Raw genomic sequence first — 26,355 nt, 5'->3', positions numbered from 1 at the left:
TCGCAGTTCGAAAGATCCCCAGGATACGGGGCAGCGCCATGAAGCGCTTCTTCCGCCTGCCGGCGTCGCCCTCGAAGCGCAAGTATGAGGTCGAGCGCTCCAAGCTCGAGACCGCGCTGCTCGACATCGAGGCCAAGAAGCAGGCCCTCCTCGCCCCGACGGACGCGCTCGATGAGCTCGTTGAGGATGCGACGACCCTCGGCGAGACCCGCCCCGTCGGCGGAGGCAGCCCGCCACGTCCGACGTCGCCAGCAAAGACCAAACCCGTGGCGTTCTCCAAGCCGTCCTTCTCAAGCGACCTGCCCATGTCGCTCGCCATGTCTTTCTCGTCCGTCAACTCGGCCATGCGGCTCTCGCCCTCCAAGCAGTTTCTCGACACGACGAGCCCCGACGCCGTATGGAGCCTCAAGGAGGTGTTCCTCGCACAAGACGCTAGCAGCGATGTCAAGATCGGAACTGTCGAGCTCCATACGAACGCTAACCTCAAGGCGGCGCGTGAGCTCATCGCTCGGTTTCTTCCAAGCGCTCCCAAGGGTTTTGTCTTCGAGACAGGGGACGGGGTTCTCGACGCGAGCGCGGAGAGCATGATGCTCCTTCAGGACGTCTTCCCCAGTCACATTCGTCTGCGAGAACTGCAGCCGTTGACATCCAAGGAAGCGCAGCAGCGCCGAAACTTGGTCAAGGAGCGGCAACAGGCCGCGTTCGAGCAGTTTGTTCAGCGCCGGACGCAGGAGCCCAAGCCACAGGAGGCGTACAAAGTCGAGGTTATTGAAGCACCCGTCGTGGCGCCCAAGCCTGCGTACGTACCCGAGCCCGTCGTGGTTATCGCACCGCCCAAGCCTCCCAAGCACGTGCTCTTGTCGACGGTGCAAACACTTGCTGGTCATGAGTGCCACATCAAATTCCTCTACTTCCCGACGCTCGAGCGCGTCATCTTACGCACAAAAGTCGTGGGTTGTCCGTTGCCCGTCACTTTGGCGATCCACGAAGACGAGTTCCGGAAGCTTGTCGGCGTCCCAGATACCACGCTATTGCTGGGTAGTATATGTTGTTGACGCCAAATCTCATGTCAACATTTAGAGTACGCCTTGGACGAGGTCAACTCGCAGTCAATCTTGAGCAACTTGATCTTGCTCGTGCCTGAAGATGCCCACGGACTGTTCCAGATGCGTCTGAAGCGATATGTGCACGTGGCCAAGCCGCGGAAAGAGCCGGCGCCCAAACACCCCGACGAGGACGGAGAGAAGCCGCCGGTTGTCATCGAGCCAACGCCCGCGGCACCACCATCCGCTGCGCCCGAGCGCGTCAAGCGCGTCCGCATGGCCAAGTCGCCGCGAAAAGAAAAGCCAGCACCCGCACCTCCTGTGGTTCCGGCCGTAGAGCCCGAAAAAATGGCTCCGGTGCCAGACCATGTAGAGCCACCGCGTCGCAAAACGTCGCCCCCCAAGCCGCGCGAGAAGGCCGTGTCGCCGCGGCGCGCCCCGCTTGAGCAAAAGGCACCAGCGCCCGCTGTCGAGCATCGAGCTGTGACGGCAGCGGCGCCGTCGCAACACCACCGACCGGTACATACAGCTCCCGAGAAGGCGTCGCACGATGATCACCACCGTCGGCTACGTGCCAACCTCGAGGCGGCGTCGCGCAGCTCCATTTCTGCGATTGACGACGGCGACGACGACGTGGTCCCGGAAGCCGCGCCCGCGCTCAAGGCGGTGTTTGTTCACCTCGCGATCCAAAAGCTGCGGGCAGGACCGGATCGCGTGTCTCCTTTGCACCACGGTGACGGCCACAAAGACGACATTGACCGTCTGTACGCAGCGTCCAACCCACGCTCGATCTCCCTCTCGCGCCACTGCCTCATCGCAGCATTCTGGGACTACCTCTCAGCGCAAACGATTTTCATTCCTGCACACCCGATCCAATATGCGCTGGCTATCTCGGAAGACTCGGGGGCCTTGAGCCACGTGGCCCCGCTCCTCGCGCTCGCGATCGAGGATGAGATTGCAGCGTGCGACGCGGGCAACGTCCGCGACATCCAGCACGACTGGCGCAAAGCGGTCATGGATGATGTCGTCGACATCGCGCATCTCATTGAGAAGACGGCCGAGTGGGGCGAGGAGGAGGTCGGTATCATCCGGACGTTTGAAACTAAGCTGTCGCTCATATGCCACGTGTCCCGCTGGAGCCTCCCCAGTTACTTGCGTGCGGCCATCTTTGAAGGCGTCTTTCCGCTGCTCAACATCAAGGAGCTGCCACTCGAGACGCCGTCGCTTTCGTACATTTCGGCAAAAGAGATGCCGTTCAAGCCACAGTTGCTCAAGAACCACGCACAACTCGAGCCCGAGCTGCACGCGATGCTCGAGCTGCTCTACATCCTCGCGTACTCGTACTACCACTCGCCACGCTGCACGGAGAAGCGATTGCGGCACTTTGCGACGCCCGCCACGTCGCCCGATGGCCGTGTTGGAGCCATTTTGCTAGCGATCGACGAGCGCCAAGCGCGGCTCAAGGAGGCCCGCTTTGCGTTTACAGACGTGACATCGCACGTGTACCTCGAGCGCATTATTCTGCTCGAGCCGCGTCTCGCCCACGTACACCCGATCGCCAAGGCGAGCAAGCTCCCGTCCTTCTTCAAGGAACTCGCCGTGTACTTAATCAAGATGATCCGGTTGTACCGCGCCCACCTGGCGAGCGCGTTTCGCGTTCACGACGGTGTCCAAATGGCCCAAAGCATGCGCTTCCTACTCGAGCTCGTCAAGGCGCACGTGCACGAAGCGACGGCGGTCGAGGCGCCCAGTCCGATCGGAGATTACCTCGTGAGCGCCTTGCAGCCGCGGCTCGGTCTCGACAAGGTCAACATTGAGCGCACCCGACTGCACCTGCCGCGGGTCATGTTGCAGTCTGAGTTTTGTCTCGCAACGCACGCCCAGTGCGCCGCGCTGAGCACCTCAGATGCCACGCGACGCCGCGCGCGCTGGGACAGTGCAGTCGACATTCCGTCGACGACGCTGCAGCGCTACTTCTTCAAGGGCGAGCACGAGCTTCTTTGTGAGTTTGTGCTGCTATCAACGCTGCCCGACCTCTCGATCGTGTCTGAGCCAATGAACGAAAACGAAGACGACGCTGACGGCGAACCCACCCCGTTGGACTGGGAGCAGCTCCACGCCGTGTACGTGGACGAGGTCGTTCGGCTATGGACGTATTTGCTCAACTGGCGCCAGCAAAAGAGCCCCGATGGCTTCCGTGTGCACGTGGCGTTCGGCCTCAACATTCGGCAAGCAACCGACGCGGTCTTGACCCCGGAAATGCTCGCGAATACGAATTTGAGTTTTTTTCTCCACCACCCGGACGTCCAGTCGGTCGCCGTGGCGTTTGCCGTCTCGGACCAACTCCTGCGCGTTTCTATTCGCTTCTACCAGGAGGTGGCGTCGTCGACGCGGCACGCTACGGTGACGCACCGTCCGAGCACGACGGGGCGCCACGAGAACAACGCGTTCAACCAAGCGCTCGTGCAACTCGGTGTGATGCCGGCCGCCGCCGTGAGCATCTTTCTTTTGCAGAAAGGACTGCAGTTTATGACGCAAAACCTCTTTGGCGAGCGCCAGCACGCGTGGGATCGCCTGCCGCGAGGTCGACCGCTCTACGATGCACTCGTCGAAAGCCGGCTCACGACGCGGTACGCCGAGGACCTCATGGAAATAGCACTCGACAAGATCTTTGCCGCGATTGGCGACAACCCTTCGCTTCTGACGCCCGACATTGTGCAGTTGCTACTGCGGATCCTCGAGCGCGCCAACAACGATTGCGTCGACAAGGACGGATCGACGGCCGCGGTGCAGTCGACCGTTGAGTTTATTGCCGCAGGAACCTTGCGCTTGCTCCAGCATCTCTTGGCGCCGCCAAAACCAGCCACACCGGCCGTCCCAAGTCTCTCGTCCGTCGTGGCGTTGCCTCCGCTCACGCAAAAGCAGGTGGGCAGCGCGGCTTTCTTCCAAGCATTGGACTGGTGTGTAGAAATGCTTTGTCGATTGCGACGGACTCGGCTTGCTCCACGACATGCTGTCGGCGCCGTCGTTTCTCTCGACGACCGCGTTTGTCGACGGCAAGACCACCAAGACCGTCTGCGAAGCGCTCATTCGGCAGGTGCTACTGACGCGCGAGATGTGCGGACCGAGCCGCGCGCTCATCGTGCACCACACGCTTTGGACAACGTACATACTGCCGCGCATCGAGAGCGACGAGCTCGAAGTGTACACGGGCGTCATTCTCCAAGCGCTCGGTGACGTGCTCCTCGGAGCCAAGGACAAGCACATGGTGTCGTATCTGATTCAATGCAGCTGCGGCTGCCCCCGCAACCGCCACTGGTACTACATGCATGGTTCGGCAGTGGAAGCAACTCGATTGTGTCTAGGACGAGCGACGTTTACGAGGCTATGACGTCGCTCTTTTTGGACTTGATAGGCACCAAAGTCGGCGTCCGCTGGGCCCAGGAGCACGACATGGCGGGCGTCCTCGGGCTCTTGCGGCCGCTCGAGATGTTCTACATTCAGCTGCTGCGCGACACGTCGGGGCTTCAAGCCCGCTTGCTGCGCACGATCTACCTCCTCGCGCGCCGCATCAAGATCCTTGATAGTCTCGTCAAGTTCTTCGACGTCGTGCCCACCGCGCTCATCGGCCTCTACTCGCGCGGAAAAGTCCCGCATTTGAACGTCGAGATCTTGCGCGTCCTCGCTTCCCTCCTCCACCTCGGGCTTCTGCGCAAGGTGCCGCATGTTGCCGTCGGCGTCTACGGCGCGACTGTGACGGAGCTCTCGCTGCTCCTCGTCGACGCTGTCACACCGCACATGATGGACATCGTCCCGACGCTGTGGTCGGACATGGACTTGTCGAAAAAGGTGTTTCGCGGCGCCAAGCTACTCGCACTTATCGCGGACGAGCACCATGCGAGCTTGGCGCTGGCTACCAAAGCCACGGACCTCGACGGGCGGATGCCCAGTCTTCTCATGCTCTTTGTAAATCTTCTCGATGCCAAGCTCGATAAGGCGCTCGTCGCACTACAGCTACCCGCGCTCATGGGGCTCATTTGCCTCTGCTACGACCCGACGATCGCGCTGATTTGCACCAAAGATAACCTCTTAGCCAAGGTGCTCGACTTGCACGAGACGGTCTCGACGCCGTTCATTTCGACCAAGCAGCAGCTGTGCATTTGGATCGCCGCGCTTCTCTGCACGCACATTTCGCTCCACGGCGCCGCCGCCAGCTTTGTAAGCGACCAGACGATGCGGCGCGTGCTCAAGCACTCGTACGCGAGCATTGCGCGGATCAACCGGAGCCGGTCCAACGGGTTCGACGTTTACGTGGGGCTCGTGAACCGCCAAGGCGCCATCGACGTCTTCGAGCCGCCACCCGTCGCGGGCAAGCGCCCCGTGCACGACATGACGCGCGTTCTCACGTCGCTTCGATTGCAGATGGTGGCGATCGAAACGGATCCTGGCAGCGCCCGCGACGATGTTTCCAAGCAGGACCACTTGCTCGAGTGGGAAGAGAACCTCGAGGCGAGCATTGGTGACCGAGACGACCGCACGTCAACGTTGTATTTCATCCTCATGTGCGCGCTTTCGTGCATGACGTCGAGCGTTGGCGCGATCAAAGAGTCGCGCGAGGTCACTGTCGTCGCCCAGTCGATTGCGGTACGCTTTACGAAGCTAGATGGTGGTGACATTTGAAACAGGGCTACTTTATTGCGGAGGAGCTCACGCCGCCAGAGTACTTTGTCGCGACCTACTGCTTTGCGCTCAAGAACATTGTGTTTGCAGCGTTTCGCGCCGCGTCGCTCAACGAAATCTGGGAGCAGCAGACGCTGATGCAGTTTCTAAAGAAGCTCTTTGGATTTGTGCACGCCAAGAAGCCCGCGGCCAACTTGATCTCGCTCGGCCAGCAGTTTGCGCTGGAGCTCTTCTGGGGGCTCGTGCTTATCTCGAAAGGCAAGGAGGCGTGGTTTCTCAAGGAAGACCTCTCGGATGCGCCGCCGCAGCCGCTCGTCATTGCGCCGTTGAAGACGAGTATCTCCGTGTTGACGCGTGCGCTTGTCGACGACGGATCAAAGCCAGTGGCTCTCAGCTGCGCCAAGCTTAAAGTCCTCGGCGACGCCGCCGCCAGCACGGACCCGATTGTGGCCGAGTACGCTTGCGCCGTGCTCGCGACGCTGATCGAGGACGCCAATATTGCTCGATTCTTTTTGACGGAAATTGGCTACAACAAGCTGCTCATCATGGTGCAGCAGCAGCGAGACAAGGCGTCGACACGTCACTTGCGCCTCGCTGAGGACGGTGATGACGAGCTGGGCCCGGACCCGACCGTCGACAACTCGGAGGAGACACGCCAAGTGGGCGGCGCCAACCTCCTGTACGACGTCAAGCACAAAGCAAGTCGCGAGATGCGCGCCTTGCTCCAGCTACTGCGGCTCATTGCAGTGTGCATTCGCGTCGTTGCCAAGACCGAGTCCATCGAGAACGACGCGATCACCAAGTTTGAGGTAATTTTCACCGTCGTCTACAGCGAGGTGTTGACGCGAGCGGTGTAGAAACGGACCAAGGACAACTTTGTGAGCTTGCTGCACGAGCTAAAGGACCCACCCGTGCTTGTCCAAGTGCTCTGCGGCATCCGGCACTTGATTCCGCTTGCACCAACGCACAACTTTGACGTGTACTTTGAGCGGCCCGAGTTTGACCGGCTATACCATCTCTGCCTCGACCCAACGACGTCCGAGACTGTTCAAATCAAGGCGCTGCGCTGCGCACGCTTCCTCCTGCGCAAGTATGCAATCAACACGTGCCTTGCGCGCATGCTCTTTGACGGCCGCATGCCCGTGGTGCTGCTCTTTGGCCACATCCACATCAAGCTCCAGATCGAGGTCTCGTTTTCCGATGGTGGCATTCATCCATCTTATTCGGAGCGGATAGGCTGTCTACTTGCTCTTTGAAATCTCCATGATCTACATCAACAAGAAGCAGCGACGGGCGCTCGCGCAAACGTTTGACGCACCCGAGACACGCCCGATCCTCGCCGGGCTCTTTACCAAATTCGAGCTCCTCATGCAGGACGAAGCGTCGAAAGCGCACGCGCAGCTGCTCATGGACATTCTCATTCGACTCATTATCCAGCTTGACTTGCTCAACTGCGTCAACGATGACTTTCTCGTCGAAGCCATTTGCCACATGATTGCGACCATCTCACCCGACACCAAGGCGACGACGACCGACCAGCCCAACTTGCACACACCACTGCGGCCGATGGTACGTCTATACGACCTTGAACGACTTCTGATGTCTTTTCTAGCTCTGCGCGGCGCTCGCCAAGTTGGTGTGCAAGGGCGACAGCGCGCCGCACTTTCTGCAGCTCTCGCGCATCGATACGATCGTCAAGATCCTGAGCCAAGAGTCTACGTTGGGCGAGCTTATGGATCTGGCGTGTATTCTACTCACCCTCGCGTCGCAAGAGGCGGCCATTGCTGCGTACCTCGGCACGTCGGCGCCGCAAGCGATCAAGCATATTTGCCACGTGCTTGGTAGCTTTTACGAGCTGCAAATGGTCAACAGCGGTCCTGCTGCCCAAGCCGCGTACGACGACGAGGATGACGACGTCAGTAGCGCCGAAGTGCTCGACGAAGACGAGAACGACGCAACTACCCCGGGGACGTCTCAGTACCGCAAGTTTCGAACCGTGAAACAGCGGCTTCTGCTCAAGATCTTCTTTCCTAAGACCGAAGAGCTCAAGGTTTCTCGCCACTTGCACCAAATTTACAAATACGTACTGCACGTGCGATCGGCAGCATGCGGCTAACATGTCTCGATGGATGATAGTACCTCAAGCTGTTGACAATGATACTGGAAGTGCACGGCGAGTCCAGCGAAGTCCACGGCTGCCGCTGCGCGACGCGCGACGGGTGTCCACTCTGCGCTCCATCCGATCTCCTCCGCAAGGTGCGCTAGCCAAGGCGCGTGCATGTTGCTCACGCCAACGTAGGCAAACGGTGCGCACATTTGCCGATGGCTGCTACTCGCCAAGCGCATCTCGGTCGCGCACGGTGCGAGCTACATGACGGCGCCCGAGCGCGACGCCGACTCGATCGTGTTCCACACCCTTCGGCTGCTTCGCAGTGCGTGCTTCAATCACTTGTTTCGGTGCGACTTTCTCGAGGGTTCGACGCGCCCCCTCGCGAGCCAAAGCCTCACGGCGCTCCAGAAGCTCCGCGACATTTGCGCCAACGTCCACCACCCCAAGCTGCTCTTGTCGAAAGCCACGTTGCTGGACCCCATCGTCATTCTGGGGCAGCTGTGCGCCGAGGACGGGCTTCGCGAGTACCTCGGCGTGACGCTCGAGTTTTCTAGCTTTGTCTTTGCGATCATCAACGACGAGTACGAAACCCGATCCTCAAAAGGGTCGTTCTTATTCTTAGTCGAAAAGGCGTCAAGTCAAGGTACCGTACATGGTACGTGCGTGCGTGCTCGTGCTCTGTCGTCTTGCCTCGACCGAGGTCGTGCTCCACCACCCGACCTTTCGTCGCACGATGCACCTCACGGGCACGCTTTTGAGCCGCGACGACGTCGTCTCGGACACGATGTGCCTTCACAATGTGCTCATGTTTTACCGCAACACAGTCGCGTTTGGAAAGCAGCTCTCTCCGTACATCCACGAACACCTCAGCGACCGAGTGCTCGCGGCCCTTGGCCAGCTGCTCTCGCTCACGCTGCCAGCGACGCCCGGCTTTGACGCGGAAACCACGATGCGCATGGCCGCTGCCGATGCCCTCGCGCACCTCCTCTTTTCCCACCACAAGGGTCTTCGACACGCTATGAGTTCCGATGCTTCAACGCGCCATCCGAGTCTCGCACAGCGCAAAAACTCATCGATTGCCGCTATGACGACGCCGAGCAAGGAGCCAGTGGCAGCTGTGTTTCGCCGTATTGGAGCAACATGGCGCGCGCACCTCCACAACATGAACCGCGATGACCTCTCGTCGCTGGCGGGGATCGACGAGAAACTCGATATCGTGTACGAGACGCTCTACGGCGAACACAACGAGCTGCGCCTTTTCACGGACCTCCTTGCAATCCACACCAAGCTCCCGCCGATGCCGACGCCATGTGACGCGCCCAGTATTCCCAGTGTGCTAACGCCCCGGGGACCGCTGCCACCGCGCGACGTGCCTGTCTTCTTCGCCACCGAGCATCCGGTGCCGAGTGACCTCCGCGAGTATGCATTCCACGGGCATCTGGACCACGTGCCCGGGTCGGCCTCGCTCTGGAAAGTGCTTCGAAAGCTCTTTCGCAACTGCATGCGTCGAGGCGAACTGTCGGCGCTCTCGAGCGTTCAGATTGACTTGCTACTGCGCCTTCTCATGGTCTGCGCACCCGACGGGCGCAGTGCGACCTCGGCGGCGTCGTCCGCGTGGCTCATGGACGTCGAGCTTGAGTACATTCGGCTTGTCCATGACGTCGTACACTCGCACCCACAGCTGCACAACCTCGCCATGTTTGAGACCGTCTCGGCGACCGCGCACCGGTTTTTTGCCAAGGCGGCGAATTCCACCAACGCCTTTTCGTGCCGCATGCGCGGGTTTGTGCTCTTGCACGCGTTCGTACAAGACAGTTTGTGCATCGAGACTCTGAGCAAGTACCTCGTCGCTGTGCTACCGCCGCCGCCGCCGGAAGACGCCCCACTCGATGTCGACCCGATGGAGTATGAGCTGCCGACACGCGCGCGCGAGTGCTTGAACGGGCTCGTGGTTGCTCGGTGCCCAACGACGTGGACCAGCAACGAACGCGCCAAGCCCCGCACGCTAACGTCTTTTGCACCCGACGTGGCGCAGGCGACCATGCTGCCGTTCGGTCTCGGCGTCATTTCGGCCCTCGTTCGAATCGACAGCCGCTTCATCGATTGGTTTGTGTACCTCGGCGGCTTTGCGACGCTGCTTGAGACTTTGGACCTCGAGCTCGAGTTCCACGATGTGCCCGTCGTGCCCTCCCGCGTGACGATTCTCAAGCTCACGTTGGATCTCATGCGGCAGAGTCTAGAGTGCAGTCGCGAGCTGCCGCTTCGGGACGCAGTGACGAGCAACTTGCGTCTCTTCAGTCGTCTCCTTGTGCTCACGGCGCACACCAAAATGGAAATCAAGCAAGCCTCCATGGGTGTCGTGATGGCACTCGTCACGACGCCCCAAGCCTGCAATGCGCTGTACCTGCTGCAGGCCCACAACGCAGTGCTACCGGTCGTTAACAATCGCGAGGCGAGCGTCGTCCTGTCGCACCTCGAGATCTTGCGCCCGCTCTTTGGACAGATCGTCACGGAGCACGAGGGCCAGTACTTTTTCATCGAATCGAGCACAACAATCGATGCACGCAAGTTTAGCGCGCTCGCAACGCTGCGGGTTTTGCACTTGCTCAAGCACACGACACTCGTCAAGCTCTCGCGCGGCCTCGAGTCCCTCTCGCGTGCCGACTCGAAGACGCTCTCCGTACTGAGCGACGGCCGCTGCGCCAATGTGCCGCTCTGGCTCATCGAGCGCTATGTCGAGCGCGAGTCGTTCACGGGTCTGAGCCTTGGCGCCGACCACGACCGACAGAGCTTCGTCGTCGTGGACCTTGTCGCGCGCCTCAACGCACTCTTGGTGAGCCACACGAGTGGCGGCGAGAAGGGTTATGTGCTCACCCGCGCCGAGTATCTGAGTGCCGTCGATGAAAAAGAGCGCACGGCCGTCGCGCGTGCCGTATGGAGCACGCTACAGCAGTTGCCGAGTGTTGAGAGGGCAGCGCCCAAGCGGCTGCCGATTGTGCAGCAAATCTGCCGGGCGCTCATTGAGAACCAGGCGCAGCTCAACCGCACCGTGCGGCGCGCAACGCAGTCCTTGGACGATCATGCGCTCTGGCGCCGCCAGCGCACGCTCCATGGCCTCTTTGGGTATTTGCGCAAGAGCCTATTGCTGCGAAGCTTGTCGCTCGAGGCGATTGGTGCCCTCGGTCGACACATGCCGGTGCCGACGCCGTTTCACGAAGACCAGCTCGAGACGTGCATGGTAGTGGTCAACCAAGGCGAGGTCCGGATCGAGCTCCGCCACAGCATCTTTGCGTTCCGGTGTCCAAACGCACGTGCGTGGAAGCGTACGTTTCTGCCAGGCGACATTGTGTGGTGTCCGTCTTGGCTCACGACCGACCGCCGCATCGAGCCGTACGCCAAGGCCAAGTACATCATCAAGCACTGCGCGCCGCACACGACCGTGTTTCTCTGGACGCAAAAGCAGCACGAGTACTACCTCCCGGCGTCGGACCGCACGCTCCTCTCGAATGACATTTCGTCCATGGTCAACGTCCTTAGCAACGGCATGCCGGTCGATGTGCCGCCGCGCATTGCCGCGTTTTGTCGCGAAGACGCCGACTTGCGCCAGCTTCAAGTATACGGCATCCAGACGCTCGAGCACCTCGCAGCAGGCAGCGCTACGTTTGCGGCTTCGTTTGTGACGGACACGGGTCTCATGAATGCGCTCGTGTCATTGGCTTTCTCGACGCTCAACATGTCGCTGGTCGTCGCGGCGCTCGAGGCACTGCGGAGTATGACCGCCGAGCCGACGTTGGCCCAGACGTTCTACAGCCTCCGCCTCGATCGTTTTGCGCCAAGCTCTGTCCTGCACGGCATCCTCGACGCCGTGGACCTCTGGTGCGTGACGCCTGCGGTTGCGACGACGGTCCTCGCGCTCTTGCGTCAGATCTATGCGCTCGTCCCCGTCGCCCGCTCTACGATTCCGAGCACATGGCGCCTGACACACTTTTCGTCGATGCGGTCGTTCTTGGTGTCGACTGACTTGAGGCTCGTGGAGGCTGTCACAGCTCTCCTGCACGACCTCGTGGTCCCCGACCTCATGGGGGTCTTTACGGCGGGCGGACTCCACTTTGCGTGCGCACAGCTTATCGGCCGCTGCCCGGCGTCCGTCTTGCCCGACGTCCTGCACCTCGTGCTGCTGTTTTGCCAGGACACGACGACGAAAGCTGCCATCTGGGCCCATGCCGGCTTCCACGCGACGCTCGACAATACGCTTCTGCAGATGGTCGCGCGCCTCGGGTCGGCGACCGACGAAGAAGCCCGCAAGTTCATCGCGTTCTTCAACATGCTCACGTACTCGACGATCGACGCGTCCAGAGACGCGAAGTACCGCGTGTTTTTGGGCCAGAAAACCAACCTCGTCGCGCACCTCGTGCTGCAGATCGGTCTCGGCGGTGGCAACATTGACATTTACCTCGATTGCCTCTGGCGACTCTGCCACGGCAACGCCGCCAACGCCCGGCGCGTGGTTGGAGATAGCTCGTCGGTCGACGTCCGCCACGGGCTAGCGACGCTGGCCTCGACGCCGAGCGCCCCTGCGTTTGCCAATTCGCTCCGCTGCATTCGGTCGCTCTCGGTGCACCCTGGAAATGCCGACGCGTTCAGCTCCGTGGGGCTGCCCGATGTGCTCTTTCGCTACGTCGACGGTGAGTCGTGGCAGCGCCCCGAGACGAGCACAGCACTGCAGGCCCTCGGAAGCATCTTTGCGCAATCGACGCTTGGACGAAGCCACTTCACACCGACGCACATGGCCCTTCTCGCGTCCTTGTACGCTCGCCACCTCGAGCACCCGCCCGCAACGACCGAGCTAGAGACGTGGGGGCTCGTACTTGCCCGGATTTTGGAGCTCCTCAGCTGCGTCACGGCCGACGCGCGTACCCGGCAGATTGTCTGGACGCACTCTCAAGGCGCCACGCGCAGTGAACTCGGGTGGGGCAGCTGGATGCAGCTCTTGTACCCACCGCAGCAGCCGACCGCGATGCAATTGAGCGTCGAGGTCAAGCGGAGCGTTCATAGCCACACACTTTGCCTCCTTGCGGCGCTCTGCCTCGAGGACTCGGTCGCTCGGGAGGTCGTTGCGCACCCTCAGTGGTGCCGATACTTTTGTGCGCTGGCACTGGATGCGAGCGCGCAAGCTCGCGACATGCCCGCCGTCCTGCGCCTTCTCATCGCCATTGCAGAGTACTGCGTCGGAAAGAACGAGCCTCTGAGTGCCGTGCTGCCAGCGCGACCCCGTCTCTATCGACTGCTGCTCCTCGTGGGCCTTGACGAAGTGAACGCGCTTGTGTTTCGAGTGCTTTGGCTCTGGGAAGCGCAGGCCCGCGATAGCTCGGACGACGCCGCGACGCTCTTTATAAAGGAAGGCCTCGGCCTCGAGACGTACTCGGCCTGCCTCGTCGCGCGAGCGGCGGCGACGGCCGCGGACCGCTGTATGTTTTTGGGATTCCTCGTCCACTTGGTCCCCATCGCGTCCATCCGAGGGCTCTTGACTGTGACAATGGTGGCCGACCACGTGTGCGCGTGCCTCCGTCATCTACCGGACCGCATGAAATGGGCGGCGCTGGCGGCCACCGAAGACGCCAACTATGCCTTCGTCGCCTGGAACGATGCCAACCTCAACCTCGGCGCGATGCTGCACGTCATTCGGCTCGTGCGGCTTGTCGTCGAGCAAGACCCTCTCCAAGGGTTGCTCAAGCATCGACCAGTCTTCGATCTCCTTGGCGACGTGGTCGCGTGGATTGTCGATGCCGTTATTTCGCTACCGTCCGAGATGGTGGCCGTCGCCACGCACCTCCTCGTCGAGTGGTCGGAGGTGCTGCAGTACGCCTTCAAGTGCCGCGTTCTATCATTTGAGCGGCCGACGCTGCTGGCGTTCGTGCAACACATGTTGCGACTGCTTCCGCTTCTGCCACCGGAGACCGCCATTGCCGTACGTTGATGGGATCTTCCATGCAAGCTCAACAACGACACGTAGGGACTGCGCTGCCTCCATGTGCTCTGTGACAAGAACATCGAGGTGTGCCTAGCGCTGCAGCGACTCGGTCGCGGTTTCTTCTTTGACCTTATGGCGCTGCTGGGTCTTGCGACTCTCGGGGCGCAAGGTAAACGGCTTTTGTTCCAGCTTGTGCAAGCGCTGGTGGCGACGTCGTTTTGGCTCGCGCAGCATGCGGTGGCCGTTGGCTGGCCCAAGCGCTGCTTGGAGCACATTGAGGCCGAGATGTGCGCCCCGAGCGCGTGCTTTGCGATTGTGCGTCTTTTGCGCGTGCTCGGTATCGACGTGGTACTGCCGGGCGACCTCCGTGTCCGACTGCTACTGGCGCTCATAGCGCCTGCCATGGTGACCTCGATGTTCTATCACGACGCCCGTGTGTCTTGGCTCACGTGCCTCGACCAGCTGCTAACGTCAGCACCAGCGCTCTGCGATGTCCTTGTCGCTCACTGGGACGCGTGCGGTGGTCCGCTGGTGCGCCACCTCTTGCACCGCCTGCACGACGAGCTCTCGGACGTCGAGGTGCCTCGCCACGAAAGCGTGCCGTACGCAGCCATGCGGGTGCTGCAACACCTCATGCAGCCGGCCCTCGTGCCGTGTCTCTTGACGCTTGCCGAGGCATGGAGCAGCTTTTTCAAAAGCCACGTTTTCCCCGCGCACGACGGCAACATCAACTTGTATGCGTTTGTCGTTATCAAGTCGCTCGTGGCGGCGGCAGGCTCGCATCTTGTGGGCACGCCGGTTTATCTCAGCCTCCGAGACGCTCTCGAAACGCTGGATGCGATTCCGACCTCGATTTACCTCGAGCTTGTTGCCATGTACGTCCGTGACATCCTCGCGCATGTGACGTCGCCCAGTGACGCAGCGCAAGTCCCATGGTCTCTCGTTCTCGAGCGATGCGTCGCCGCGCTTCTCGAGCCGCACGGGTGGAGCCGGCATGCGGCGCTCCTCGCTCTGCACGCGTTTCTGCACATGCCCAGCTATGCGCCGTCTCTTCGAGCCATCGCGACCGCGATTGTGTTGGAGATTCGCACAGCCATGCAATCGCTCGTGGACGCTGTCGACGTGCCAGCGTTGGAGCATAGTCATAGCGTCGCGTCTCCGGTGCTCACAGTGCTGATTCCGATGGGTCTGGATGGCGGCGACGCCGTCTACGCCGCCGAGCACATGGACGATGCGCACGTCTTGCCACTCAGCAACAAGGCGGTGCTGGCAGCGACGCACCAGGGCGCCGAGGTCCTCGTCGTGCAGCTTCTGCGACACAGCAACGCAGCACTCTTGCGCCTCTTGCTCCATCACACGAGCGTCCGGCGCACAACGACAGCGCCGCCACGACCGCACCTCGTGGACCGCAAGCGGGGGACTGTCGCGGTGCCGCGAAAATCATTTCGACGATGCGCTGTCAACCCACCCTCAAAGCTTGGCCACACGTTTACACCGCTGGGGCTCGACGGCCGGCGCCAGTTTGCGCTCGCGATCGAATGTCTCGAACGACTGGACGCTGCTACGTTGGGTGTGTCCTCTCTAACCCGCCTGGACCGCACGGCGATGGTTGTGACACACGCTTTCTTCTACACCGACGATGCGCAGACCAGTGTTGAGTGGCTCCAGCAGCTCTTTGCAGCGACGGCGACGGCCGGCTCGACGCTAGCAGCCCAGCTTGTGCAGACTAGCAAGCCGCTCTTGCTGCTCCTCTTCCGCCTCGCAGGGTCGTGCGAGTCGCTTGCCCTACGCAAACTCGTAAGCTTCGTCACGATGCATACAAAGGGTCTGATGACCGTGTAGGCAACTGCGATGCTGTGGCTGGTCGTGCTGGATGACGGCGGGTCGGCGTTGTTCCAGGCAACCATGATGGCCAGTCGGTCGGATCTTCTGTACCATCTCGAGGTCAGTCTGGGCCTCGAGCCGCCACAACGCCATGCGTCCTATCCACCATCGCTGGGCTGGCTCGATTTGCTGCAAACCACGTGTGGCCTTCTTGCCGCGCTTGGCCGCGCCCCGGAATCGCTAAGTGTTGTGGTTGCCCACGGCTTTATCGGTCTCATCCTCCGCGTTCTTCGGACCGAGCGTCCTGCCGCACTGCACAAGTCCAACGTGCACTTTATGACGCTGCTTGATGCTGTATTTCGGCAAGATCTGGAGACGCACGCGAGTTTGGCGGCGCTCATGCTGCATGTACTGCAGTGTCTCGAGCTCGACAACGAGGTCGAGCTCCGGGCCAAGGCGGTCCAGGTCCTGCACCTCATGTGTCGCGACGACACGGGAAAGCAAGCGCTTGAGATGCACCTCTTCCCGCCGCCGTCAGTGGACGACTCTGCAAAGCATGCGAAAGCGACTGTCCACTCGCTCGAAGCCATGGCCCACCTCGTCGTTCTCACGGAAGCGCTCAAGCTTCGCGACTCGCGCGAGGCCGAGTGCGCAGCCATCTCTCTCGTTCTGATGCTGTGTTGCGACGTGCGACATCGAGAGTACCTCCGTGGGTGCCGCGCCGCCTCGCCCGAGTCGCTCGTGCAGCTCATCATGAGCCTCCTCGAGGTCACGATCGGCACGCGCCATCGCAACCACGTGGTCCAGCGAACCGAGCCGTTTCCGCTTGTCGTTGCCGCGACAGGCGCTGCGGCGCTGGCGTGTCTCGAACGCCTCGAGGTGCACAACGACGTGTTTCGCAACATCACCGTCGGGAGCCGCCTCGTTGTGCAGCTCTTTGCGGCCATGGGCTGCCTCGAGCTTGAGGTGTGTAACCGCCTCTGTGATGTCAAAAGCAAGCGTTCGTGTCTAGATTGCGTACACAGCGAGCTCGCTTCTGGTGGCGATCGTGGGTTTTGCGACCGACCCAAGTGTCGAAATGCTCTTGCTCGAGACGCCGGCGACCGAGGACAGCGACGACGACGACGAGGAGGAGGACCGCACGACGAGCAAGCGCAGGTTGCTCTTGCGCAAGGCGAGTTATATCCAAATGGACGCGCACCTGCCGATCGACCACCCGAAGCGGCATGCGCTCAACCGCCTCAAGTGCTTTCGGCACAAGGTCGGCGGCGCGATCCCGAGCTACTTTGAGCTCCTCGCGCGCTGCGCCGAGTCGTTTGCCGAGGCGATGCCGCATGCGCGCGCGCCGCTTGTCGGCAACGTGTTTGAGTTGCTGCACACGGCGCTGCGGGTCTTTTACGCGACGATCTACATCCCACTCACGGACGCGACGCGGGCGCACCACAGCCGCCTCGCCAACGTGTCGTACCGCGTTGCATTTGCGGTCGTTCCCGCGAACAATGACGTGTACGAGCGGCTCCAGAACGAAGCGCTCGCTACGCTATACCACCTCAGCTGCCACGTCGGCGACTACAGCGCCGCTGTGTTTGAAACCACGCTGGCCGTCGAGACGCTGCTCCAGCGCATTCGCGTCGCGTCGTCGCGGTGCCAGTACGAGTGCGCGCAGCTGCTGCGTGCGATCACGCGCCACGAGAGCGTGAAAAGCGTCTTCTACACCAACGACCTCTTTGCGTTTCTGAGCTGGATGAACGAACCGGTGTTTGTGGACATTCTGCAAGCGCTCTTGCAGACGGCGAGAAACCTACTGTCGCCCAGCAACGCGCTGTGCTACAACCCGCTCCACCTCGCGCGTCTTCTCTTGACCGAGACCAACGTCACGTCGAGCAGCCGCAGCGCGATCCTCGTCGACCATGCGACCATTTTCCGACGGGTGACCTTTCGCCTCCGCCTCGAGAGCCGTATCAGCCGCGTGCTCAAGGTCACGTACGTGCTGCAGATGCCGCCCGACGCGCCGACAATGGTGATTCACCGACGCTACCACCTCCCCAACAGTGACGCAGTGATCGAAGAGTCGTTCTTCTGCAGCGTCCAAGTCTCTGCGATCGCGTGCACTGCGTCGGTCGAGCACCGGAAAGATCTTGCGGTCGCCTTCACGTACGCGGTGGCGCCCCTCGACGCTGGGAACGTCTTTACGGCATCTCGGTCGCAGCCCGTCTTTGATAGCACGACCACGCTTGTTTTGGACATTGCCGACGAAATGGTCTGCGACTTGGCCAACCTCTCGGGGCCGCTCGGCGACGTGCTCTCGTTCTGCGTGCACAATGCGATGGTCGTCGAGGTCGACCTCATCTCGGAGCTGCTCGGCGAGCTCTGCAAGCACGACGCCGTCTTTTGCGACCCGAGCTTGCATCTTTGGTGCTTTGTGGCGTTCCTCACGCACTACGGCGGCGCCCACAGCACGCCGACGCACGCTATGGCCTGCCTCAAGGCCATCGGCGAAGCCGCGTCGCCCGACCACGCAACCTACCACACGTACTTGCAGCACGCAATGTACCTGCTCCAGATGCTGCGCATCTACGGTCTCTCGTCCGACCTAATTCCCGACCGTGACCGCCCCAGCGTTTGTCTTCGGCACAAGGAAGCTACCTCGTTTCTTCTAAGTCTTGGCGATATGGTGGCTGCGGGCCTCTCGCAGTCGACAGCCGAGACGTACATGAACATGCTCTTGCTCGAGCTGGGCGGTGTCGTCCGGTACCTCTGCGGTTTCCACCGCAAGCAGGACCACCTCTGCTGCACCCACCTGCAGCTGCACGCGACGCTCTCCAAGGTTTGGCCCGCCCACGCGCGCATTCTGGCCAAGAAGCGCTTTGTCAGCGACCATTTGCGGTACTTTGAGACGAATGCGCACCTGAGCGACGCGAGCATCGAGCACGCAGCAGCGGCGATCCTTACGCTCGTCGAGCACTCGAGCTCATGCTACAAGTTTGTGCGCCACCGAGGTACCTAATATGGCAACTCGGATGCGAGCTCATTTGAACGGTTTAGGACTTGACCTCGTGGGCCGCCTCGCCCACGTGCTGTACACACGCTATTACGGAACCACGCACCCGCAGAAGATCGCGACGATTCTGCGCTTCTTTGTGCTCATTGCGAGCTTTTTGCGCACCAACTTGCTCGTTGCGGAGTCACTCCCGCCCGAGATCCACCACGCGTTCTTCCCCAACGCGCTCTCGCCGCATGTCATGCCGTTTCTCGAGCTCGTGCTCTGGCCGCTCCTCCCGTTCGACGACCAAGACGTCTGGCTCGAGTCGACGATGCTGGCCGCGACGCTCCTCGCTCAAGTCGTCGAGGCGAGCGTCGACCGGCGCGTCATCGAGCAGCACGTGCTCGCGATTGGGTTCCGCGTGCAGAACACGCCGCGGGTGCTGATTTTGCAGCGGGCGGTGCAGCGCGCGCTTCGTCTCACGGCGCGCGACCACGCGTTCGCGGTGCGCGTCGTTCAGCACGTGTACTTTTTGGCCGTTGTCAAAGGAATCAAAACCGGCATTTTGAGCGCCGAGTGCCGCGAGCTGCTCCCGACGCATGCGATCACACAGCTCGAGACGCTCAGCGACGACTCGTTCGACGTCGTTTTGCGCTACTGCGTGCAGTTCACCGAGCAGCACCGCGACAGCCGGCTGCGCGAAATCCTCGTGCGCAACCGCAAGAAAGGCATCGGCGACATGCTCCACGCGGTTGACCACGCGGCGCGGCTCGTGACCTTTGTCCACCATGTGCTCCGCATGGTGCTGGAGATGTACATTGGCATCGTCGCCAACGGCACGCCACACGCCGACGCCAAGCTACGTCGCGTCACCGCCTTTGTCAATCAGCTCGAGACGCTGGCGCTCACCGTGCTCTCGGTCCTCGACCAGCTCGATGCGTCGTACTTCGGTCATATTTTCGTTCAGTTTCGCGAAGTGCGCTTCCCGGAGGCGCGCCTCGACATCAACGTCGTCGAGCGGCGGCACTTTATGCGCAACAACATGAAGAAGATCTTGTTTATCCTCAAGCGCATCATCGACCGCAAGAAGCTCGGGAGTCTCCTCGACGAAGCCTCGTTTACGCACGCCGAAGCCGTCTTGCGCGACATCCGACTCGAGTTTGCCGTCAACGGCCGCCGGCGCCTCGGCCAAGCGTGCGCGGCCGACGCCTCGATTGCGGATCTGTTTTGCGAAGCGATTGAAGCGCACGGCGTCGGGCCGTTTGCGACGCTCATGGTCAGCGCGCGCTACCTCTTTGCCCGCACGATGCGCAAGGACGACAACTCGAGCTATTGCTTGGATGAGTTTATGGTCGGTCACTTCAAAGCCGCGGGCCTCGGCGACGCCATCCGCGCACTGCTCCGCACACTCGGGCGGGGCGTCTCGTTTGTGTTAAAACATCCGTGCCTCACGCTCTCGGCGATCCGAAGCGCGTTTGTTTCGTGGCGACATCGCAAGGCCAAGGTGACGGCGCCAGAGGTGGCGAATGTCGCGCGCCGTCGGAGCATGTCGCTCGCCAACCACTTGTTTCACGGCGTGGACAGACCGCTCGTGTCCTTCTTCCCGCTGGCTTCGCTGCTCACGCTGCCGATGCACGAAGCGGTCGCGAGCACAAGCTTGCTCTGGAAGCACCTGCGCGTCTTTGGCACCGACCGGTTGCCGGACGGGACGCTCGCGCCCAAGCCGCGCTTCGTCGAGCGGCTCTGCCCGACGCTGCCGAGCGCCAAGCAAGAGCTTCTTCGGAATTTTTTGAAGACGGGCGACGCCGCGACGCTCGAGACGCACTTTGAGCACGCCGAGCTGTACCTGCTTCGGCAAAAGCTCGAGTCGCTCATTGGACGCGACACGGGCGCGGACGTGTCGCTCGACATTGTACAGCACGCGACGCTGCCCGTGAACGTCTGGCAGTTTATTCTGTCGCCGGTGCAGCACACGCGTCTCCTGCACCTCGAGTTTGTGCTCTCACAAGCGCGCACGTGCGGATCCCTCGCCGACGCGGTCTCGCACGCCAAGTCCCTCGACTCGCGCCACCTTGCGAGCGACCTTCGAAAGCTCTCGGGGCTCATTACGCTGCCGCTGCGGCCCCGCCCGGTGATCAAGAAGCCCCAGCGCTCGAAACGCCACCGCCTCCTTCGCCGGTCGTCGCGCCGAGCGATCAAGCAGTGGGTCGCGCGCTCCGTGGGCATGAGCGGCTATGTCGAAAAAGAAGATCGCAAGACCGTCGACGAGATCAAGAAGGACCCGACCGACATTGTGTACGCCGAGTTTGTGCTGCCGGTGGCCGACAAGGTGCTTGAGGACCCACTGTCGGAGCAAATGGCGTGGGGCTACCTCGTCGATGAGATCAAACGCAACCTCTTTCCGCGATGGACGTTCGAAGTGGACGACGAGAAGGCGCCGCGCCTCCGCCGCGTCTACGCGCGCAGTCTCCGATGGCTGCTCCGCGCTTTTCTCAACCTGACGTTTTGGCGCTTGGAAGAGCTCAAGCTGGACCTGCTCGACGACTCGTGGCCCGAGACAGACATCCTGCGCTCCAAGCACACGACGCGCACCAAGCTCACAGCCGACATTGTGCACAGTATCGTCATTTACAAGCACGCAATGAAGGCGGTCTCAGAGCTCTGCACCGTCTGGTAGACTTTTCAGAAATGGGGTGCGAGGTTGAGTCACATCATGCGCGCATGATAGGATGAAGGAGAGTGGGAGCTTGGGTCTGCGCTTCTGGCAACACTGGAGCTTCTGGGCCATCGGCTGGATCGTCCCGCTGCTGCTCTTTTGCGTCGTCTTGCCACAGCTCGACGCGGCAGCCGACTCGGTCGACTACTTTATGAAGTGGTTCATGGGCGGCTTCTTCGTCGTCATATACCTTCTCGTCGTGCTCTCGATTCTCCAGCTCATCAAGCGTATGCGCCATCATCGTAGCGACTTATGTCGCGACCAATTTCTCTAGAGAGCGAAAACATGATGGTTCAGGAGCGTCAGTCCGTGCGCTTCTACCCCGTGCTTGGCTACCACGGCAACTACCTCGCGGTCTACGGTCTCTTTATGGAGCTCGTGCAGCAAAACACCATTCCGTTCAGCAAGACGGTCAAATGGTATTCCACGCCGTATACCGACTCGTGCTCGAACGCGTGGTAGGGTCTCGGGCTTTCGCATGCCCAAGATTATTGCTGCGATCGGGAGCTTTGGCATTACGGGCGTCAACCTCGACGCACTCAAACTAGCGCCGCTGGACGTGCTCTACCTCAAGGCGTACGTCGCCATCACGGTCGTGTTTGCCTACCTTGTGCTGCTCAAGTGCGCCAACAAGTTCCACAAGAGCTACCCCAAGCTCAACAAACGGCTCACCAAAGATCTTCCGCCCTTCGTCAGCAGCATCCTCTTTGTCGTACGACGCTGCTTTGCATGTCTCATCATCGTGCTCGTGGAAATGGTTTTGCCTAGGCCATCATCAATACGTTCTTATCGTTCCTCTTTTGCTGCACGTGCGACCAGTTCCAAGACGCGGCGTCTCAGTGCACCCACACGCAGCCGTTCTTGTACGCATATCCCGACGTCAACCTCGTGTGCTGGAGCCCCGACCACCTCCCGTACGCTCTGAACCCGTGACAAACCCTCATCGCGGGCGTTAGGCTCGCGTTCATCGGGCTCGTTGGACTCACCTTCTTTCTTCCGATCGGCGTTCTCAGCGCCGGCATGGCCGAGGTCCTCTTCCCGAGAGAAGACGTCGACATCAAGTTTTCGCCCATCATCGTGCTCGCGAGTCAGCTCGGCAAGACGATCGCGATCGTGGCCGCGCTCTTCTTTACGTTTTACCGCGAGTACATGGTCACGATCGGCATGGTTATGAACATTGGCCTCTTTGGTCTCACGCTCGTCTGCAAAACGTCCTCCATCTGGTGTTTGATCCCGTTGACCCAACCCAGATCTGAACCGCGCGAGTAGGTATGTGAGCATCGTCAAGTCGTTCATTTACGTCATTTCGGTCTGGACGTCCATTTGCGCGTTTGCGAATCTCACGCTCGCGAATCCGACGAGCAACCCCGTGTACTATCTGAACCTTGGGTGGTTTACTATCTTTGTCGTCGCGCTCGTCGTGCTCTTCCTTGAAATGCGCATTCGGAGCATCCGCGAGGCGGCCGCCCGCGCCGAGCGGCTCCGCGACTACCAGCTCCTCAACGCCAACAACGACGACGTGCGCCTCACCGACTTTGAAGAAGACTTTATGCGCCGATCGCGCAAACCCACAACTGCGGCCCAACTTGAGGCACTCGCGCCGCCTGGGTTCCTCGCGGGCGCGCGCGCCAAGACCAAAGCCATCGAGAGCCAGGAGCTGCCGCCGCACCTCGACGACTTTCTCGAAAAAGCCCGACGGTCCGCCGAGCGCCCGTCCATTAGCGAGACCATGTTCCTGCGCCGGGCGCGCCGCCTCGGCCACCGCATCGAGCTCTTTGAGAAGGGCGAAGGCTATCGTCACAAGCAGGCGTAAAAACGGTAGGAATATATAAAGGTTCATTGCGACGGCGTCTCGGCTTGAAGCCACATGGTGAGGCCGGCTTTGGTCGAAGACGTTGGTTTGGCGACGACCTTGGTCGCAGGCGGGGTCGCCTCTGGCTCGACAGCAGGCGCCTTCTTCTTGAGCAGCGGCGACTCGAGGACGATCGGATGCAGAAGCTCAATGTGAAAGGCCGCGAGCTCGGGCGCCGACGACGGTGTGTAGAAAGGGCCAATGATGCGCGGCACGAGCTTCGTGAGCTTGCTCGCCTTGGGCATGTCCGAGACCTTGACGTGGCGCGACTCGGTCGCCGCTTCGTCGTCCGGTGCGCGGTCCACGTAGTCGACTTCGTCCTCGTACGCGAGCCACTTGTCGCCATAGTCGAGAGCGTCGTCGCCGTCCTCGGCGTCGTCGTCGCTGTCCTGGTCCGAGAGGCTTTCGCCGACCTCTTCTTCCTCCCACTCGTCGTCGCTGTCGATCGTGTAGTCGAGCGACGGCACGAGCGCCAACGGCTTCCGGCCGCGCCGCAGTACGCGTGTCTTCTTGGAGAACGTGCCGCAGTACGCGGGTCGGTAGTTTTCATGGAACTGCAGCAGCTTCTTGAGCCCAAGCGTCGGGTGCCGCACGCGGCGACTGGACCAGCTCCCAGATACGATCAGCGCACGCTGCTTGCGAAGGGACGCGACCGCCGCCACGTCGCCCGATGCTGTGGACCCTGCAAGCCCAAGGGCCTTGTCCATAGCAAGCAGCCGCGCCGCAGCATCAGCGTCGACATCCGAGAGGTCCACCGTCACTGGCGGCGCGGGCACGCCCGCCGGTTTGGCGGGCGTTGGCTGAAAGTACGAGACAAGCGTCTGTCGGCGCTTGGCGGCCTCGGCGTCCTCCTTTGCTTGGTCTTTCAAGCGCTTCTTCTCGGCCGCGTCTTCCTTTTCCTTGCGCTTGATCTCCTCTTTCTCGAGGGCGAGCGTCGCCTTTTGCTCCTTCTCGAGCGCGCGCTGCTTCTCCATCTCGACCGAGACGAGGAACTTGCTGGCCTTAGCCTCCTCGACGCTGAGCTTGGAGTCGTCGACCTTGGCATCCTGAAGCATACTCACGATGCGGTCGAGCGTCTTGAGGTACGCGCCCGTGCGCTTCCGCTGCTTGCGCATGCGGCGAATGACCTTGACCGAGTCGTCGTCGCCAAAGCGTCCGTCGAGGTTGCCGACCTCCCAAACGTATAGCGCGCGAGGCGTCGTGTCTTCAAAGAGGTTGGATTTCTTCGGCTTGGCCCCGTACGCGATGCGCTCGGCCATGACCTTGATCTCCATCTCGACGGCCGCGCTGTTGAAGACGTGGTCCGGCGCGAGGACCGCCCAGGCAGCACGAATGCCACGCACGAGAACTGAGAGCGCGTTCATGCTACCTTGCACGTACCGCGCTAGGTACGTCTTGAGCGCCAGTGCGACGTCACTGCTCTCAGAACGTAGCGCGGTGGCGCACTCGGCCTCGAGCGCTTCGTGCAGCTCGAGCCGCGAGTCGAGCGCGAGGCCGTAGATTTCGTGGGCGACAGGGTCGCCGCTTTGGATTGCACGCTCGGCGTCGTGGAGCTTGGAGAGGTACAGGTCGAGCTTCTGCTGCTGCGCCGGCGACAAGACGACGACGGGTGTCGGTGGCACGACGGGCGCGAGCACGACCTCGGGTACAATCTTCTTTTTGGCGGCGCGCGGCGTCGGCTTTTTGGACACAACTTCGACGGGCTCGGCGGTCTTGGGAGCCGAGGCCGCTTGGCGCACGGGCCGCGTCCGCTTCCGCGTCTCTTTCGCGGGCGGCTCGTCGACGATTTCGACGCTGGCAGTCTCGTCGTTGTCGCTTTCTTCTTTGCGTATCGGCGCCTTGCTCTTATGCTTCTTTGCAGGTGCCTTGGCTTCGCTTGCAGGGTCCGAGCGGCGCTTCTTCGTTGCTGTTACGGGAGCATCGTCACTGTCCATGGCCACATCAATGGGTGCATTGGCTGATCCCGAAGTCGGCGGAGCGGCCTTTTCTTCGTTGGTTGGCGACGCTATCTCTGGGCTCGGCGGTGTGCTACGGACCGCCGCATCCGCCGGTTCGGGCACCGGAGTCGTGGCGACCGATGCCACAGCGACAACCGTAGCCTCTCGCTTGGCGCTTTCTTCGATCGATTTCTTGATCGAAGTGCGCTTGGGCGTCGACGACTTGCACTGCGTCGGTGAAGCGGTCGGCTTGGTCGCTGCGATCGCTGCTGTTGGCTGGGCCTCGACGGAATTCGCCGCAGCCGGTGGCGCCGCCGCCCGGGTGACAGGCGAGAAGAAGGCGGCGATGGACTTCTGCTTCTTCTACACATGGCACGGATGAGGTTGCGGCCGTTCGTCGCGGCGGCTCATGTACCTCGGGCGTCGTCATCTTGGCCTCAAATATGGGGCCCCTCGCGCTTTCCCGCTATGGCACAGTGGGTTGCAATCCGGATAACGGTGCACACCATCTCCGTCGTCAGGAATTAGTGTGCGTTTTTGCGCGCGCAAAAGTTCTGGGCCACGGGTTCAACTCCTGGAAACGACTCCAGGTGCGTACTGCGCACATTGCGGGGCGAATGCAATCACCAGCGCCCGCTTCAAGTCTGTTTTGTTTCGATTGGACGCCACTTCGATCCCGGCCTCGGTACACGGCGGGAACGATCGCAGCGCGAAGATTTCGCTGTCGGTCGTTAGCCACTGGTTTCCCCGTCGTTTTACTAGTACATGTGTAGTCGACTAACAATCGGCAACTCGCACCGTCTCCAAGAGGTTGTCCAATCAACCGTAGCAGGTGGAAAAGATGTCAACACGGGCCCGTGTGATGGCAAAAGATTGGTTCGTACGTGGTGGGATGTCTTGCAGAGGTGTGTTTTGTAGCGTGTGCGTGCTAGATAAATAAAAGTGGAGTATTAACGTGATTAATATGCTAAAAATGCTAAAAATGCTAAAAATGGTTAGCAAATATGCGAGGTCTTATGGTGTAGCGGTTATCACGTCTCCTTGACGTGGAGAAGGCCCCCGGTTCAATTCCGGGTAAGACCATCTTTTTACGCCCTACAGACAATTTTAGACCTTTTCTACATTTTTTCGATTTATTTTCTTTTATTTTTTCAATTTTATTTATTTATCAGCCATTCGTCACCGACCATTTCACCCACCGTGTCACAAACTGACAATACACAATTCAATATCGAACTC

General features: G+C 61.0%; 2 protein-coding genes and 1 non-coding gene across 3 annotated transcripts; 2 read left to right on the top strand and 1 right to left on the bottom strand.

Moving 5' to 3' along the window:
* Positions 1–38: 38 nt before the first annotated feature.
* Positions 39–23,140, top strand: SDRG_14423 (hypothetical protein; the record flags this gene model as incomplete). Its single annotated transcript, XM_008620549.1, has 21 exons — positions 39–1,038; positions 1,081–3,968; positions 4,012–4,361; positions 4,409–5,687; positions 5,729–6,532; positions 6,581–6,910; positions 6,960–7,292; positions 7,336–7,806; positions 7,860–7,979; positions 8,023–8,414; positions 8,464–13,801; positions 13,847–15,601; positions 15,647–16,594; positions 16,641–18,627; positions 18,674–21,284; positions 21,340–21,554; positions 21,602–21,746; positions 21,790–22,039; positions 22,096–22,241; positions 22,284–22,550; positions 22,597–23,140. The coding sequence occupies 21 exons, from the start codon at positions 39–41 to the stop codon at positions 23,138–23,140; spliced, it is 22,173 nt and encodes a 7,390-aa protein (XP_008618771.1).
* Positions 23,132–25,595, bottom strand: SDRG_14422 (hypothetical protein). The gene is made up of 2 exons (XM_008620548.1): positions 25,532–25,595; positions 23,132–25,479 (listed from the first exon to the last, which is right to left on the bottom strand). The coding sequence occupies exons 1-2, from the start codon at positions 25,544–25,546 to the stop codon at positions 23,164–23,166; spliced, it is 2,331 nt and encodes a 776-aa protein (XP_008618770.1). The 5' UTR covers positions 25,547–25,595; the 3' UTR covers positions 23,132–23,163.
* Positions 25,596–26,126: 531 nt separating this feature from the next.
* Positions 26,127–26,199, top strand: SDRG_14421. Its single transcript has one exon. It is a non-coding gene; the product is annotated as a tRNA-Val (tRNA).
* The last annotated feature ends 156 nt before the right edge of the window (positions 26,200–26,355 follow it).

The sequence above is a fragment of the Saprolegnia diclina genome, assembly GCF_000281045.1.
Source record: "Saprolegnia diclina VS20 unplaced genomic scaffold supercont1.71, whole genome shotgun sequence".
NCBI lineage: Eukaryota > Oomycota > Saprolegniomycetes > Saprolegniales > Saprolegniaceae > Saprolegnia > Saprolegnia diclina.
The sequence above is the reverse complement of the archived record's forward strand: the minus strand, read 5'-3'. Positions and strand labels throughout refer to the sequence as shown.